Source organism: Mauremys mutica, chromosome 10, assembly GCF_020497125.1.
Source record: "Mauremys mutica isolate MM-2020 ecotype Southern chromosome 10, ASM2049712v1, whole genome shotgun sequence".
NCBI classification, from domain to species: Eukaryota; Metazoa; Chordata; order Testudines; family Geoemydidae; genus Mauremys; species Mauremys mutica.
Window position 1 is genome coordinate 20902179 of NC_059081.1, and position 18127 is coordinate 20920305.

The following is an 18127-nucleotide window of genomic DNA, read 5'->3' on the forward strand; positions in this document are numbered from 1 at the left end:
ATTTCATACAGACAATGACACGTTTACACTGTTCTATATACTATACACTGAAATATAAGTACAATATTTATATTCCAGTTGATTTATTTTACAATTATTTGGTGAAAATGAGAAAATAAGTAATTTTTAAGTAACAGTGTGCTGTGACACTTTTGTATTTTTTTGTCTGATTTTGTAAGCAAGTAGTTTTTAAGTGAGGTGAAACTTAGGAGTAATGCAAGGATTTGTAGTCTGGAAAAGTTGAGAGCCACTGGTCTACAGGATGACTATCAGAAACTATGCAGATAATACTATGCCGTTAAATGTTCTTAAATGTTCCTCAACTAAGGTTATTTCACTACTGAAGGCAAATGTGAAAATTCTAAAAAAAAAAAAAAATCAAACCAGTTAAAAAAGATAATTATCCTAAATAGTTCAATTTAAGTCAAAGTTGTCAGACTGATGGTTGAGAGGTGCTGACTGATTTTGACCAATGCAGAGTAAATCTTTGTAAGATTGGGGCTGAAGCTGTGGCAATACTGCTATACATCCAGCAATAGAGTATACCAATTTTCTTTCACCTGCACATGCAGTTTAGCTTGCTTTTCACCTTTGTTAATACAAACTGCCTTTTTGCATGTCTTCTCAAGAAGAGCATATGACCCCATGATCATATTCACAGTCAATGTGAAGTGTTCTGCACAATTCAGATAAGCACTGAAAAAACTGTGTTAGTCCACATTTAATCCACCTTTATAAGGTTGTAATCAAGCAGTATCCTAATCTTGCATATTTATTCCCTTTCTATATTTTATCATTTTATATACCATAGCAGATTTAACTCTTGAATTTACCTTTTAATCTCCAAGTGCATAATTTATCTCTGTGTCGCATGACACATGTGAAACTACACCAGTGTGAGGGAAAAGGCTTGTTGAATATTTTCCATAGCAGGTTTATTCTCTGGATTGTGCAGTAAGATTTATTCCAGGATTTGGCAATAAAGTGCCTGTACTGAATTATCTCTAATTTATATTCTTAAAACGTAAAAGGTATCAAAAGAGAACTACCAGAAATTGATTTTCAGAATGAAAAGCACATTGCATTTGCTTTAATGCCAATTTAATTATTTCGGTAATTTTTTCTCTTGCTTACTTTGCATATTCATGCTTACTAAATATGATACCATAAAACAATATGTGATAAAAACTCTCTAATTATGTTCAAAAAGACAAAATGAATAATGGTATATTTAAACACCCAGAAGAAATGAAATACCAGAAAGAAAACAGAATGACCACCATCACAAAAGATAGGAATAAAACATGATAGCAGATAATTTTGTCAAAAAGAGTCATAATGTTAATAGTTTCTCACATATTATATCCTAGCTAATATTTCAACAGTATTAAAAATAACATATTACATCAGTGGCACACAGTAAGCAATATTAACATTTAGTAAAAAGCAGTTATAGGTAGTACATTTATTTCCATTTCTATTTCTGTCCTTTGCTATGAACTAAAATTTAAGGGCCAAATTTTCTTTCATCAGAAAGATGGGATTCTGAGCAGAGGTCTGTGAGCCACTTCCCTCTCACTTCACACAGCAGCAGCAAAGCAGCTCTACTATGGAACACCACCTCTTCAGGGGGAACAAATGGGAGGAATTCATGAAGTGACATATCCAACACCTTTAGTTCTGCAATGGGTGCAGACAACCCGCTAGAGATATGTTCCAGACTGAGCATTGAGGGGCTGTGAGCCTAAAGCTTGAGTTCCCCATATCTTTCCTTCCTATACCCACGACAGAAACACACCCATTATACTATATTCAAAGACTATATCCAAGGATTTTTGTTGGGTCAAAGAATATGCCTCTAGGATAATTAATTTCAACTTCAGCCTATATACTATCAATTGCAGACCTTTATGCAAGTTCATACAGTTATAACAAATCTACTCTAACTCCCATTGACTCCAATGGGCAGTGTACAAATGCCTTAAAAGGATAAAATAAAATAATGACAATTAAATGTATATTGCATATTCTAAATATATTTTTGTTTCTTAATATCTTCAATATTATAGATATATACTACATGAAACACAGCACTTTAAATATCACATAAAATAATTTCAATATTAAAACAACTTTAAATAAAAAGGAATAGCATAAAACAATATTTACCAACTGGGTCTTTTTGATTCTGAAAGAGTATTTTGTTGTTACTGCCATCCATGTTTGCCATATTAATTGTGTTCCCATCAGTCCAGTAAAGCTTCCTTAACAAGAAACAAGACTGACTGAAAATTTGGTTTCATATACGCCATGTTCTAAATGTGTCAGTTTTGAAAAGATGATCAAATGAATAGTACATACAATGTTGTTACAATATGAATGGCTGTACTATCTAGTTCATAATAAGGTTTGTTATAAAAGTCTTCTGTATTCAGTGCAAGAAATTCTGTATAAAAGTTCTGAAGCACATGCATTTGGGACAAATAAAGTAGAAATCAGCAAGTCTAGCACCTATACTTATGCTTTTCCCTAAGTTTACACAAATGGTCAGTTGTGCACATGCGCGCACACACACACACACTTTTCTTTTCCCTTGTTCACCTGCAATTATATAAGGCATGTTAATGCAATGTCAGAAATAACTGTATTAAGATCTATCTGTATTATTAAGACTGAGAAAATGAGTTGTCAAATCCAAGATATTCAATATTTTTTCATAGTAGTCCTAAAAATAAAAGCAAGTACTGAAAAGCCACCATGCCTAGTGACAAATACAAGGAATCTTTCCATATATTTTATGAAATCCCACCAGTTAAGAATAATCATACTTTACCCCCTGACAGGGTGAACTGCAAGACACTGGGGTTTATCGATTCCATGGATGATTGAGGTTTTCAAAGAACCATCTAAATGTGCCACATTAATTTGAGTTTCATCAAACTCCGAGCTAATCCAGTACAAATTTCGTGACACCCAGTCCACTGCGAGGCCTCTAATACTCTGAATATCTGCAAAACATGAAAGAGCAAATTAAAAGTGAATCTAGGTTGTTCATTTGGTTTCCTTTCCAAATAAATTATTTTCTGTTTTAGGGAAAAATAATTTATATTTTAATTTGTTAGCAAAATTGTTCAAGATTGCAATCTCATTCACTTATCAACCACTGTTAAAACATGAATAATTGTTAATGTTCTGCTGAGCCAGATGAAAGCCTACAGCAACAATTAACATCGAAATTGCACTAAACAGTCAATAATTCTCAGCAAACACTGAGGAGTAAAAAATAGACATCAATCGTATTGTCCAAGGATAATAACCAAATATAAACTGTATAACTGGTAGTGCGATTTTTCAATTTAGGGGGGAAGCATTATTTGTTTGTTTTTAATACCTCTGCAATAGGTGTGCTGTTTAAAAAGCGTCAGTTTGACAAACATGATTTGGAACAAATCACCCTCCCTTAACAGGTTCAGAGATTAATTTATATTTTTAAAGTAAATGTATACAAAATCAAACATGATGTGTGATGAAATCTCATGCTCAATCTGAGGGGGATGATGATTCATAGGCGGGCTGTTAAAAGGCCTCCTCAAACAATGAGCACAACTGCACTGACTGATTCCATTGGAGTCCAGCATGAGTCTGGAAGTGCTGTTTCTCCCTACTTTCTTAGCATCAAGGCCCTGGCACCAAAGATACAGATTCAGCATTACTGGTCAGCACCTGAGCCAAAGAAAGCACTAAGGAAGACTCCAAACCTGAGGGCTCCATGGCACCAGTAATGTAGGAAGATAGATACAGCATTGCCAGTGTTGTAGTACCTAATTCCAGAACTGGACTCCAACTAGGATCTGGAAAAAGGCACTGGTTCCTGTAATGAAGGCTTCAACTTGCTCCCTCTGTGGGACTTGGAAGCTAAGGATGGCATACTATGTATCCCTGTACAGAACAAAGGCCTTGAACCTGGATCATATCCAAAGATCTTACAGCCTCCTTCCTGAGACAAACCAGCACCAAAGTCTACTCTTCTTTACAGGTTCAGCCATAAAAGTCCAGTAAACCAAGCACCAAACTGGGAATGACTATGTCAAGTTAGATGAGACACTGGATATGAACATCAAATTCAGGAATACTATAGAGGCAAGACATACACTTCTAGAATCCATATTTTTCAAAGTCTTACTTGGCCATGATGCCAGAGCTATCATTATCAATCTAAAAACTACTACTGAAAAAACAACCAACCAACCAACCAACCCACCCCCCCATATCAATGCATATACATAAAAAGGTATATTAGAGAAATCTGATCAAAGACCAGAGTCCAGGGGCAGCACAATTCTGCCCACAGCTGACTGAGAAAGAGAAGGGACTAAGGCAAGTGGAGCCACAAGCCATCACCTTGTTCCAAATGTTTGAAGCTACTCACATGGCCTAATATCAGAGCTTTCCAGTAGGCTCTGAAACTCTGCAGTATGAGGCCTCTTTGCCCACAAGAGGGAATATGAAGAAAATATTTTGAAGTAAAACTGATTCTTGGTCTCCCTCCAAGATCTTGTCAAGCTGAGATTGCTAAACTAGCTATATTGCATGGAAATATTTCAGAAACTTGGAAACTTTTGCTCCTTTTGGAAATGGGGCTCAGAACCCAATGGTCTCTGAAGAAGTTGAACACAATGACTGTCCCTGCTAAGTACCCTTGAACTGAACCCTTGTGCTGTCAGCCTTTTTGCTTTATCTATGACATCACAGAGCATATGCAGATGATTTTGAGCCATGTTCTGGCATTATAGATTTTGCTAGTTATTTAATTCAAGTCAAATTGCATCTGGTCTATATATGAAAGGTAATTTGCAATATGAACTGTGGTCACTGCAGAAGGAAGATAGATATAAAGAGAAAGATAATACATTACTCATCAAATTCATTGACAAGTTTTGCATTTTTTGTAATTAAATAGTTTATACAAGAACTCAATTTTTTCTGGCATTCAGCCACTTCAGCTGACAAACTCTTTTTTTTAGAAGAATTCCAGCACTTCAGTTCAGGTCCAACATACAGAACTGAGAGTCTGTGTGATTTTTGATCTGGCCACTGTTGACTCCATCACTGGATTCATGAAGACAGTGGGAAACACACAACATTCTCCCCAAAATATATATATCAGCCAACTTAGAAACATCCAAAATTAAATGAAAATGCTGACACTTCTTCACCAGTTGATCTAGAAAAGAATACAAGTACACTGCTGGCATATTGCAAAGGAGAGCATAGTCTCGCTACTTGTCAAAATTTGACTTGGGATTGTCTGGAGAGGGGCTAAAGAAAAGCCTTCAGTATTACTTATTTGATCATAAAAATGAGAAAAGGTACAACCCTCCGCAGAAGTGCTATTTTCCTTGTACTGTTCTTATTTTAATTTTGCCTCTGAGGAGTCAACCATCACTTCAGTTTCTGAATAGATACATATTCCTCCAGAAAGTGCTCATTAGACTGGCCCTCCTGATTTCAAGCAGGTGGTTTAGAATCTTGTGTTCATACAGAGGAGAGGAGACCTGCTGCTGGAGAGGAGACCTGCTGCTCCCAGTACAGGAATTGACACTGGTTACACCAAATGGCCAATGAAGCCAACAAATGGAGTAACATCAGTACTGGTAAATTCTGGTGCTGAGTATGTGGAGACAGCAGAGTTCAGATCCCAGAGCTAATGCAGTCTCTGCATTCACAGTGCAGAGCATTTCAAAACAGCATGGTGCAAACTACTTATGTGCTATCAAATATGAAAATATTTCAGTTGCTGCCTCCTGGAATGTACAAACTTTGTGTAATGCAAACAGGAATCAAATGCTGAGACTTTGGTGACTGGAACTACTCAAGGCAAGCAGAGTGCCTTCTTCAGGAGACAATACCTCACTTTGGTAGGGAAAAAAAGAAAAGAAAAAAAGTCACCCTTCAGTACTAGAATGATGGCACGCAAGGATGGAGGGCACTGATACCTCAAACTCAGCTCAGGGCATCCCTACATCTTTCTGAGGAGAAGTATTTGCAGGCTGGCAGGGGAACAATCAGTCTAGGCTTTCCCTTGACCTGCACCAGCGTGGTTGATGTCAAAATCCTTGGTGCGCCTCACTGGAGATCAACTTTTGTGAAGCACAGCGAGCTCAGTAAGCATTAGGAATATCAGTATTTCTAAAGAAGGATATTGGTATTTCCACAGAAGGATGAGGCGTACAAGTGAGGATGCAATATGCACCTAGCAAGTCATGATTCTTCTCTGGACAAATGACTTAGTAGTTGTTCATGTACACACATACATCATCTAAGTAAAATATTGCCTTTTTATCAGTTTCCTTTGTCTACTGTGATAAGAAGAGCTAGCCATTTATGAAAACAGAGAAAAAACAATTCAGCATTGAAGCATCAATCAGCCAGAAAACTAACACAGGCCAAGTGTAATGGAAGGAAACAGGATCAAAAGGTTGCACTTCTCAACAATGATGTATTGGCTATGGTCAAGCATGATAAAGAGCCTCACTAATACCAATCAGTTGAAGCTTGGATACAGTGGAAGAAAGCAACAGGTATGTTAATAATGGTAATATTACAAACATTCTAAATCCAATATAGAGTACAATTCTTGAAGGTGTAAACTATGCAGGCATCACCCCAAAGTTACTGCCACTTTGTATTTTTTTTTGTATTTGAAATTCGGGTTGTGGTTCACAAAATATATCTGAGTGGCGACAAGTAGGCAAGCACAATGGTCCAGAGGGAGCTCATCTTTTCTGCCAAAGTCAGTGTAACTGACCACGAAAGAGAGCATAAAAATGCATTAAATGTAAAGCTATTTTCAGTACACTATTTTTTTCCTGCTTTTTGTTTTTAATTTTCTTCTTTCTAACCTTTCTAGGAAGGCAGCATTTCTTCTGTTAGATAAAACAAATTTAATTTTTTAATAAATATTAGATACCCCAGCTAAATCTTAATTATATTCAAAAGCATATATGTTTTATGCCTCTATAAAGATGAAATCAATGTCTTACTACATTTGTATTGGTCTATTAATAAACAATATTATCCTGCACCAATTTTCTGTAATCCATTTAACATACAAGTCACAAGAAATGTGGACAAATTTATGTATTCCACAGTTAGTACACATGCATATTTATTATAATGAATAATTACTACTTTTACATAAACATTATGTTGTTCACCTCTTGAGATAACTGTTTCCAATCCAGTCCCATTAATAAAAGCACGCTTGATGGTTTGTGTTTTTACATCAGTCCAGTACAAGCGTTCCTCTGCTGCATCAAAATCTATGACCGTGACATCATCAATGTCAGGGACTGTGAAGGCAGTGATGAAGTTGAAGTATGGATTCTCTATATCCACACCTCTTATTTCTGACCGTCTTGCATAAAGAAGAAATTTCTTCATTTCTGTACGAAAAAAGGAAAATATTTTGTTCCTTAATGAAAACTGACTGGATTCAAAGTTATCCCCTAAATATTATTTTACAAATTTTAAGCAAAGTTTGTATCAGTGATGTAAGAACAATGTTTTGTATGCAAATCTATTGATATAATGTGTAGCAAGCCACTATAGAGAAGTAAAGTGTATTAATTTACACATATTTAAAACCTTTTCCTAATCGATTATATCAATGTAGCCTTGCAGGATTCCAAAGAAAGAATAGACTGGAAGTAGTATTTTAAAACTATTAGCTCCCTGAGGCCAGGTCTACAGTACAAACTTACATCAGTATTACTATGTCACTCAGGGGTATGAAAACATCTAAATAATGCAGTTATACCAGCCTAATCCCAGTGTAGACAGCACTATGTCGATGAGAGTACTTCATAGAATCATAGAATATCAGGGTTGGAAGGGACCTCAGGAGGTCATCTAGTCCAGCCCCCTGCTCAAAGCACGACCAATCCCCAATTAAATCATCCCAGCCAGGGCTTTGTCAAGCCTGACCTTAAAAACCTTTAAGGAGATTCTACCACCTCCCTAGGTAACTCATTCCAGTGCTTCACCACCCTCTTAGTGAAAAAGTTTTTCCTAATATCCAACCTAAACCTCCCCAACTACAACTTGAGACCATTATTCCTTGTTCTGTCATCTGCTACCACTGAGAACAGTCTAGATCCATCCTCTTTGGAACCTCCTTTCAGATAGTTGAAAGCAGCTATCAAATCCTCCCTCAACAATCCCAGTTCTGTCAGCCTTTCCTCATAAGTCATGTGTTCCAGCCCCCTAATCATTTTTGTTGCCCTCCGCTGGACTCTTTACAATTTTTCCACATACTTCTTGTAGTGGGGCCCCAAACTGGACACAGTACTCCAGATGAGGCCTCACAAAGGCCAGATAGAGAGGAATGATCACGTCCCTCGATCTGCTGGCAGTGCCCCTACTTATACATCCCAAAATGCTGTTAGCCTTCTTGGCAACAAGGGCACACTGTCGACTCATATCCAGCTTCTCGTCCACTATAACCCATAGGTCCTTTTCTGCAGAACTGCTGCCTACTTGTTCGGTCCCTAGTTTGTAGCAGTGCATGGGATTCTTCCTTCCTAAGTGCAGGACTCTGCACTTATCCTTGTTAAACCTCATCAGATTTCTTTTTGCCCAATCCTCTCATCTAGCTCTCTATTTGCACATCTTTGTAATACCAAATGGTATTTGAAATCTTAGGAAAATCACTGATGTACATCAGGAAAAAATTACAAATGGAAGTAGTTATAAGAAGCTCTTCAACGTCTGCACTGATTACAAATAGATGAGACGAAAAACATGGGGAGAACAAAGAAGGGGCCCATTGTTCACTTACAAAATACACAATAATAATGTTAATATATGATACATGAATAGCCTATATCAGGGGCAAAACAGAACCCTTTTTCCCCTTGTCTCTAAACTACTTAAGATGTTTTAGAGAAACGCGTCAGTGCAGAGGTAACTTTTGTTTTCTTTAACACGTTTTGGTATAGCAAAATATTTTTCTAGAAATTTCCTATTTAAGTACTGCAAAGAAGAGTGCATTAAAAGCTTTTACAAATAATGAACAAAATTATTTGACATTTCTGGGGCTATTATAAAGCTTTGCTTATAATCTTTATACACACACACCCGCCCCTTGCAAAGCTACCTGTTTTATGCATGTTCTTCATTTTAGTTTTTAATCCCCCAAAATTATGCTAAGAAGACTTCAGAAGAAGAGCAGGTAGAGATTAAAGCTATTAAGTATTTTTTTTATGTCATCATTTTCTGATGCTGCACTTTACACTTATAAATCTTCCTGTACTACAGAGATAAGTTCTACTAACACATGACATACATAAGCATTAGAAAAAATGAACACATTTAAAAATATCAAAGTTCCACACACTGCATATATTAGAATAATCTATCTGCTTTCAAAAATGTAGGTGTACCTTCAAAATTATCACTAAAAAGAACTCTACAGACTATTTTTAAGATTATTTAGCTCTATTCTGTCCAGTTTAAAATCTAATGAAATCAGAAAAAATTTGGTTCCCAATTAAAAATAAGAAACTTACCGTAACATGTTTTCTTGTCTATGGACAGTTTCATCAGATGAGGACATGTACATGCAGCACTTCTGTTGTGATTGATCAGACACATATGAGAACACGGACCTCTGCCATTGTTAGCAGCACAAGGATTAGGAGCTGGAATTATATAATGAGATATTAATAGTGGATAGAATAAAGAGTTTAAATAAAAACAACCTTCTGGGGCCAGGAATCAATCTTCCATCAATGCGCAGAGAATGTAACCATATAACTATTCGTGTCATTTATATCATGATGTTTATCAATGTCTATCACAATTGATTACAAAGCACTTTACACATTTATATATAAATAGAGATCACTTCATCCATCGCTGAAAACAAAACAAAAAAATTTGGGGGAAAGAAACAGCCAACCAATATACATAAGCACATGCGCGCGCGCGCACACACACACACACACACACACACAGGGAACCTCTCCAGTCGAAATTGCAAAGAGAATGGTAAACAGCAGAACCTAATTATCTATGGAGGAATTTGGCCTGAATACAGGGTTTAAAACCAGGTATATTTGTAATATATACATGAGGTTTTAATGACTGAATATCTTCAAGGTTTTTATAAAACCGTACCATACAATGCAGGAAAAGGCCTCTTTATTTCTTAAAACATTCAGTTACATATATAAAAAATTCAAAGCCATACTAATTTTAAAATAATTAGATGTGGAGAGCCCTTTATATATTTGCACAGTTTTAAAGGCCTACCACAATGAGAAACAGTTTCAAATCTGCTCCCTATTTAGTTTAAACAAACATAAACAAGTACCTCTTCACACAATGCACAGCCAAACAGTGGAACTCATTGCCAGGGGATGTTGTGAAGGTCAAAAGTACAACTGGGTTCAAAAAAGAATCAGATAAGTTCATGGAGGCTAGGTCCATCAATAAGAATTAGCTAAGATGGTCAGGATGCAACCTCATTCTCTGGGTGTCCCTAAACCTCTGATTGCAAGAAGCTGGAACTGAACAACAGGAGATGGCTCACTCAATAACTTGCCTAATCTCTTAAGTCCTTCTGAAGCACCATCCACTGTTAGAAGACAGGATACTGGGCACGATGGAACATTGGTCTGACCCAGCACAGTCATTTTTATGCCATATTCTAAACTATACTAATAATACAGGTTTATGTTTCTGACTTGTGCTCTTCCCAGTTACCAGTGCAAGTTTTTCAAACGATTAAATATAGTCCTTCACCACCCACCTCTTCCTTTCACTTTATTGTGTAATAACGTGTATGGAATTTATTGTGCCTCAATCACTCTCATGGCAACTATTTGATGTAAAAATTAGAGAATTATTTCACTGAAGAATCAAGCAGAAACAGCAGAGTTGTGATGAAGACAACTCTAATTCAAATATTTATCTTATAAAATAGAAAAGGGAACACTGAAAGTTACTGACAAAATAGATTACTTTTATATAAATGATTTGTTTTCATGGTTGCTTAAGTATGAAAGGGCCTTTTAAAAGTGTGATTTTAAAGTATAACCTTGAATTGGGAAAGAATGGATAACTCAGCATGTTCTCAGTTTTCCAAGGATTCAGAGCTTTAAGAGTTTAGAAAACTTGACAGTACTGGCCCCATTTTTCAGGGGACTTGCTCCACAAAAAACTGAATGTTACATAAAAAGAAATATCTGGGGCAAAAATCACTCTGAATATATCTTAGCAAAACTAGGTGGGAAAATATTCAGACTTTGTCGTCTAAAGTTAGATATCTAATCCCAATCTAGCTATTTTAACATCAATGGGATCCTTTCTATTTATTTCAATGTATGTTGGACTGAGTACATAAATAACAAATTTGGGCATAAGAAATAAGTTCATGGCAAGCCACATAGCTAACCTGTTCCCAATCCATACCAGAACAAACTTTCTATTTTTATGTCTCCTCTTCTCCAGTATTCCAAAAAGATATAGCAAGACTGAAGCCAGGCATTCTGTTGTCTTTTTGGTGTCAAAGGTTCTTGACACTGAAGTTTTCAGCTTTTAGGAAGTAATACACTAAACCAAAAATATTGCAAGACATCTTGAAAAGCAATGGCATAATACATAGATGAATAGAGTTTAAGACCAGAAGGGATCATTAGATCATGTAGTCTGACCTCCTCTATATCACAGGACATTACATTTCACCCAGTTTTCCATGTACTAAGATCAATAATTCGTGTCTCACTGAAGCATAACTCGTGTTTGGCTAATGCGTGTCTTCCAGAAAGACATGATATGAAGACATAAAGTGATAGAGAATCTACCACTTCTCCTTATTGTTTGTACCAATGGCTAATAATCTTCACTGTTAAAAAGGTGTGCCTAATTTATAATTTGTCTGTCTTCAGCTTCCAAACATTGGTTCTTCTTATGTCTTTCTCCCTTAGAGGAAAGAGTCTGTTAGTAACCAATATTTTCTCCACAGGAAGGTACCTACACATTGTTATCAATCATTGCTCAATCTTTCTTTCATAAACTAAACATATTAAGCTCTCTCTTTAAATCTTTAAATCTGTCACCGTAAGACATTTTTTCCAACTGTCAAATAATTTTAAATAGCGTTTTTTACATCCTCTCCAATTTTTCAACATCCTTTAAAAATGTGCACACCAGAACTACGTGCAGCATTTCAGTATCAATCCAGAGTACAGAGGTAAAAGCATCATCCTACTCTTTCCCACTCCCCTGTTTATAAATCCAAGGATCACATTTGCTCCTTTTTTGGCATAGCATCAGCGCCTATGTTCAATTACTTGTCCACTATTGCCCTTATTTTTCCAGAGTTGCTGTTTTCCAGTATACAGGGCTCCATCCTGCATTTCAAGTTCCTAGACGTATTCACTGATCAAAAGTAATGTCAACAGAGAGTTGGATTGCCCAGTGGTATCTCACACCCTTCCAGAACATGGAGTTCAGCAAAACTCAAACCTTTGAAAACCAGGAAATGTAGAATTAAGGTGCACACCAACACAACCTTAACTCTGTCCCTATGGAGATATTAACAACCACAGAGAGTTATCTGCATGCACTCCAGCTGCATTCATTGTGTTAGATGTACTATTGAATGGGTCGGGGATTAGCTGAAACTGTTTGGCATAACTGTGACGGTGATATGAGGTGATATGAGGGGGCCCAGCTCCTAGGGAAGGAGACAGACTCTCTCTGCCCCCACCACATGTGTGATCAAAGTAAAGAGGTGGATGTGTACCTTGAGATATCCAGAATACCTCATATTACCTAGTAGGTAATATCATAGTGATGTACATGGTCATCTTGTCATGGGGATTGTCAGCACTGAGGTGGGACATGCGCGGCCTGCGGGTGTAATGATGAGTAAGGAAAAATACAATGTTACATGGCAAACTCTACTTTAGGGTGAAGGCTTTGTAAAATTTAGGGTGTGAGGTTGTTTATGTAGAAAAAAATGTGATTATATAATTAAAGAAGTTCATAATGCAGATGCACAAGGGAACCAATTGAAGGTTTCACAGGCAACCTTAATTCTGGCATTTCCTAAACTTGTAAGTACTTGGCTTTGAAACTGTAATGTTCTCCTAATGCAGCTTTTTGTGTGTGTGTAATACACACCACTAACGTTTCAGGCATAGTGCCATATGCCCCAATGTGGTGCAGTAACTTTGTACTGCACTAGCAGCATAAATTGACCGTAAACCCAACATAATTAGCCCAGGAAGGATCTCTCAAGTGCAAGAGTGATTCACTAGTAGCATAGAGACAGCACAGGTACTCTTATGATCCTCCTTTTCTCTGATGCTGGCATAAAAGAAAAGAGGGCAAAGCCAGAGGAAAAGGACATGGCCAAGATCTCCCCACTCCATTCTGATTCCCTTGTGCTTTTGGCCCGTTGGTTTGCAGCAGAAGTAAGCTGGAACCCTGCACTAGGGAACTGACTCTGAACGTGATATTCAATAAGAGGAAATACAAAGGTGAGGAGAATATTTGCAGAAGAAACTTCAAAGCACCACTTTAAAATATTTTTTAAGTACAGATACTATTTAGTAGACATATAACCGATGAACTAAAATAGTGCAAAATTAACAGTTTTCAACCTCAAGAAGTTAAAATAAGCCAAAATAATTTCAGATGTTCATCCAAAACACCTTTTAGGTCTTTTCACTCCTCGGGGTCTCAGACTTGTGTTTTTTCTTTAAACTGATTAACTCCCTTTGTTCCCCACTGAATACAATGACTACACTCAAGTTTCAGGCTCGTGTCCCCTCAGCCCTGCACAGCGTGTTATCTAGTCACTATTTTTTCTCCACCTAATATTTTAAATTTCTCTTGCATCTTTTTGCATCAACAGTTGTGATGCCTAAATCTATGGCATGCAATGTATTCTGGATCAGCTCTAACTTCAAGGAACTCACAGAGTATATACAATAAGAAAATGGTTAGCATAGGTGTGAATGCAAAACCTGATGAAATGCTGCAATGTTATTTTAATAGCATGTGAGCAAAAGTAGATGGACTTGTTGCAGAGAGGAAGGGTATGCTAATTACCTAAACCACACCAAAAATCTTGGGCTTGGAATTAAGTCTAATGATCAGTTTTTGTTTGATTTATATATTCTCTGTTACCTAATTCTTAGAAAAAAAATATTTTTTCTAAGAATTAGGTAAGTTAGAAAAAACTGGAGGGGTAGGAAAGAGTTTCAAATAAGGGGTAGTCAGCTGTCAAGATGAAATTGTAACAAAATGCCCTCAACACAGGACCTCACACTTCAAGTTCTTCAATTATTCCTGGGTCCCTTATTGATATTAGCAGTTACAAGCAACATTCTTAGGTCCATCTTTTCTGTATTGTGTATAGCAAGAATGCAAGTTAGAAAATTTAGAATTGAAAAAAATGGAACTCTGTCAAGCATATCATATTATCCCACAATGTTCAGGCAAACTTTAGCTTTCTAAATGAGGTTTATTCTATAAAAAAAAATCCTAATAGTTTCTCACAAGTAGGTTAAGACAGCTATAAGATGAATTTTAAACATTTATTCCTATAATTTAAATATATTTTTCTACATAATAATAATGCATAAATTACCACAATGTCAGACTGTGAACCCATTATGTGTATTGGTGAGCACTCACTCCCACTAATATCAGTAGTTCTATTTGCAGGAGTAAGTGCCCACCACTGTGAATAAAAAGTTCAAAGTCTGGTAGTAATTTCTTCCAGAACTACAAACAATTATACTGATGATTCGCTATTATTGCATTCATGCAAACTGAATTACATTCATTGTAATTTTGTCCTCCAGAACACAGTTTTTAACCTGTTCTTTCATTTTTCGTAAGTAGGTGTAATACTTCACTGAGGAAGATAAACAGGGCAGATAATTCAATGATTATTATGTGTCTAGTGATCCTGATAATGAATTTGTTTAAAATGTACTAGGATCATTGTCAAAACTGAAAACAGCCAATATTTAATGTAACCAATGACAAAGCCTGTCCGTAAGCTGACTTTTATGAGTGTACATCAAGGTTTTCATACTAGCAGACAACACTTCAACTGTTTTTAGAAAACCAAAATAGAAGGTATTAGACATACATTGTGAGCTACATTTCATATTGACAAAACAAAAGAAAGTTCAAACCAGAAAGTGATACTCAAATTAAAGGAATTTTCATTTAATTCTTCCCCTCCACCAAACAAGCAACAAAGTGACATTTGAAAATTGTAACCTCTACCAAGTTTTTTCTTGTTATACATTCCACAACTCAAAGCAGATGTTTCTTGAGACATCAGAAAAGTAGAAAACATAGTACATACCCCAAAAATTGGATTATACAGATGTAAACATATATGTGATCAGACAATTATGTTTAGGTTACCTTGTGGTTGACGACTTGGATGGTATATTTGAAGGTCAAAAGGCTGTGCACTGGTTTTCTGTATCACACTAACATTTTGCCCTGTCCATTTATTGGCTTTTGACAATGTATTGGTCCTCCAGTCAGTCCAATATACTTCACTTCCATACAAAGAGACAGCAAAGGGGTGAGAAAGATATTCATGACCCCGTATGATCTCTATCATTCCAGTTCCATCGTATAGTGCAGAATAAATTGCATCAGACCTACAAGATAAACCCAAATAAAAAAATAATTTGTGAAAATTAGGACATCTGCAGGGCTAACCTGATAGTACAATAGGCCTGAAAATGCTTCAGTGAATATTCTCAGAATGTATTTATGGCCTTGCCACTACAGGCAGCAAAACCAGAAGTTTACTGACAAAGCATGTAAGAACAATCATCACCTTAGAGTGGCTCTAGCACAATTTATCTAGAATTTCTTGTTTAAAAGACATATGGGTTCCTCTTTTGCTTGTATTCTCTCAATCTAAAAGTTAGACTTCTATCCATTCCATTGAAATAAAAACAAAGTAATTTCCATTCACTTGAATTAAAAGGAAAAATCTTTACCAACAACTGGGTCTTTGACATGTACGTAGTTCTCAAGTGCTAATGATACTATTTGCATGAGAAAGGTAAGTAGGATTTGGGTCATTACATACATTTTGAAAAAGTTCAATATTTATTCATAGAAACATAAAATGTATATTAAGGATCTGAACTCTGATTAACTTCGATGAATCAAAACATAAAACAGCAAATACATAATGTGTTTAATTAAATGGGGAGAAAGTAGCATATTTGCTTGCAATCCAGATTAGGCATTACATAAAACAACAAATAGTAGTAAACTGATAATAAATATTTTATTGTTGTTTTTACCTAGCATCTGTCCATACTATTCTTTTTTCAAAGTGATCAACAGTAAGACCATTAGGCCAGGCTCCGGTATCCATGTCTTTATAGATGATTTTTCTTCCTGCCCCACTCATGGAAGCAGACTCAATGCGAGGAAAATTAGCATCCCAGTCTGTCCAAAACAGAATTCTGTAGGATTACAGGGAGGAGAGGGAAAGTTATAATTTCAATGTCCAAATGAAACACAACGAAGTATACACCAAAAAAATGTACAGGCTACTTAAAGAATGGGCAAAAAAGTCTCTAATATTTAAATATTTCAGAAGAAACTAAGGCACATAAGTAGTCTTGGGAATTATAACACTTTTCATGCAGAAGAGTTCTTCTTTATCAAAAAGTTTTGCTATTTTCAAAACAGCTATGAAATCAAAAGCACAAGCATTTCAATTCCACATTTCATAGAATCATAGAAGTGTAGGGCTGGAAGGGACCTTGAGAAGTCATCAAGTCCACCCCCTGCACCGAGGCAGTGCCAAATAAACCCAGACCATCTCTGACATGTGTTTGTCCAACTTGTTTTTAAAAGCTTCGAATGATAGGGATTCCACAACCTCCCCTGGAAGCCTATTCCAGAGCTTAACTATCCTTATAATTGATATTTTTTCCCCAATATCTAATCTAAATCTCCCTTGCAGAATACTAAGCCGATTACATTTTGTCCTACCTTCAGTGGACATGGAGATTGCCGTCCTTTTTATAACAGCCCTTAACACATTGGAAGACTATCAGGTCACCCCTCAGTCTTCTTTTCTCAAGGCTAAATATGCCCAGTTTCTTCACCCTTCCCTCCTAGGTCAGGTTTTCTAACCCTTTTATTATTTTTGTTGCTCTCTCTAGACTCTTCAATTTGTTCACATCCTTCCAGAATTGGACACAGTACTTCAGATGGGGCCTCACCAGTGCCACGCAGAAAAGTCAATTACCTCCTATGTCTTATATATAATACTCCTGTTAATACACCGCAGAATCATATTAGCCTTTTTGCAGCTGCATCACATTGACAACTCATATTCAGTTTGTGGTCTGCTATAATCCCCCAGATCCTTTCCAGCAGTACTACAACCTAGATAGTTATTCCCCACTTTGTAGTTGTGCATTCTATTTTTTCTTCCTAAGGGAAGTACTTTGCACTTTTATTTATGGAATTACATCTTGTTGAATTCAAAACAATTCTCCAGTTTATCAAGATCATTTTGAATTTTAAACCTGTCCTCCAAAGTGCTTGCAACCCCGCCCAGATTGGTGTCATCTGCAAATTTTATAAGCATACTCTCTACTCCAGTGGTTTTCAACCTGTGGTCCGCAGATTCCTGGGGTTCTGCAGACTATGTCTAAGACAGTTGATCCTGGAGACTCTCCCAGTCAATTGCGGTCTCTGGCCACTCAGGCAGGCCCCGGAAGTGGCTAGCACATCCCCATGGTCCTGGGGCGGGGGGGGGGAGAGGGGCAGGTGTCTCCACACACTGTTCCTGCCTGCAAGCACCACCCCTGCATCTCTCATGTGGCCAATGGGAACTGCGGGGGTGGTGTCTGAGAGAAGGGCAGTACGCGGCGCCACGTGCCTCCCCCAAGGGCCGCAGAGATGTGTTGGCCCATTCTGGGAGCAGCGTGGCCATATAGTGCACTACTGGCTGGGGCGGGGGGGAGAAAGAGGGCGGCTCGTGATGGGGAGGAGGTGCCAATGTGCCTGAGTGGGGCCATGTCCCGGTGCACCACTGACTGGGAGC

At 37.0% G+C, this 18127-nt stretch overlaps 1 protein-coding gene across 1 annotated transcript in view; it reads right to left on the minus strand.

Moving 5' to 3' along the window:
- LRP1B (LDL receptor related protein 1B) overlaps positions 1-18127 on the minus strand; it is a 1288869-nt gene that overhangs the window by 408147 nt on the left and 862595 nt on the right. Inside the window, exons 28-33 of the mRNA XM_045032831.1 lie at positions 16365-16529; positions 15460-15704; positions 9570-9701; positions 7218-7445; positions 2834-3008; positions 2170-2264 (exon numbers count right to left, since the gene is read on the minus strand). Coding sequence (XP_044888766.1) covers positions 2170-2264; positions 2834-3008; positions 7218-7445; positions 9570-9701; positions 15460-15704; positions 16365-16529 — 1040 coding nt within the window. The remainder of the gene's footprint in view (positions 1-2169; positions 2265-2833; positions 3009-7217; positions 7446-9569; positions 9702-15459; positions 15705-16364; positions 16530-18127) is intronic.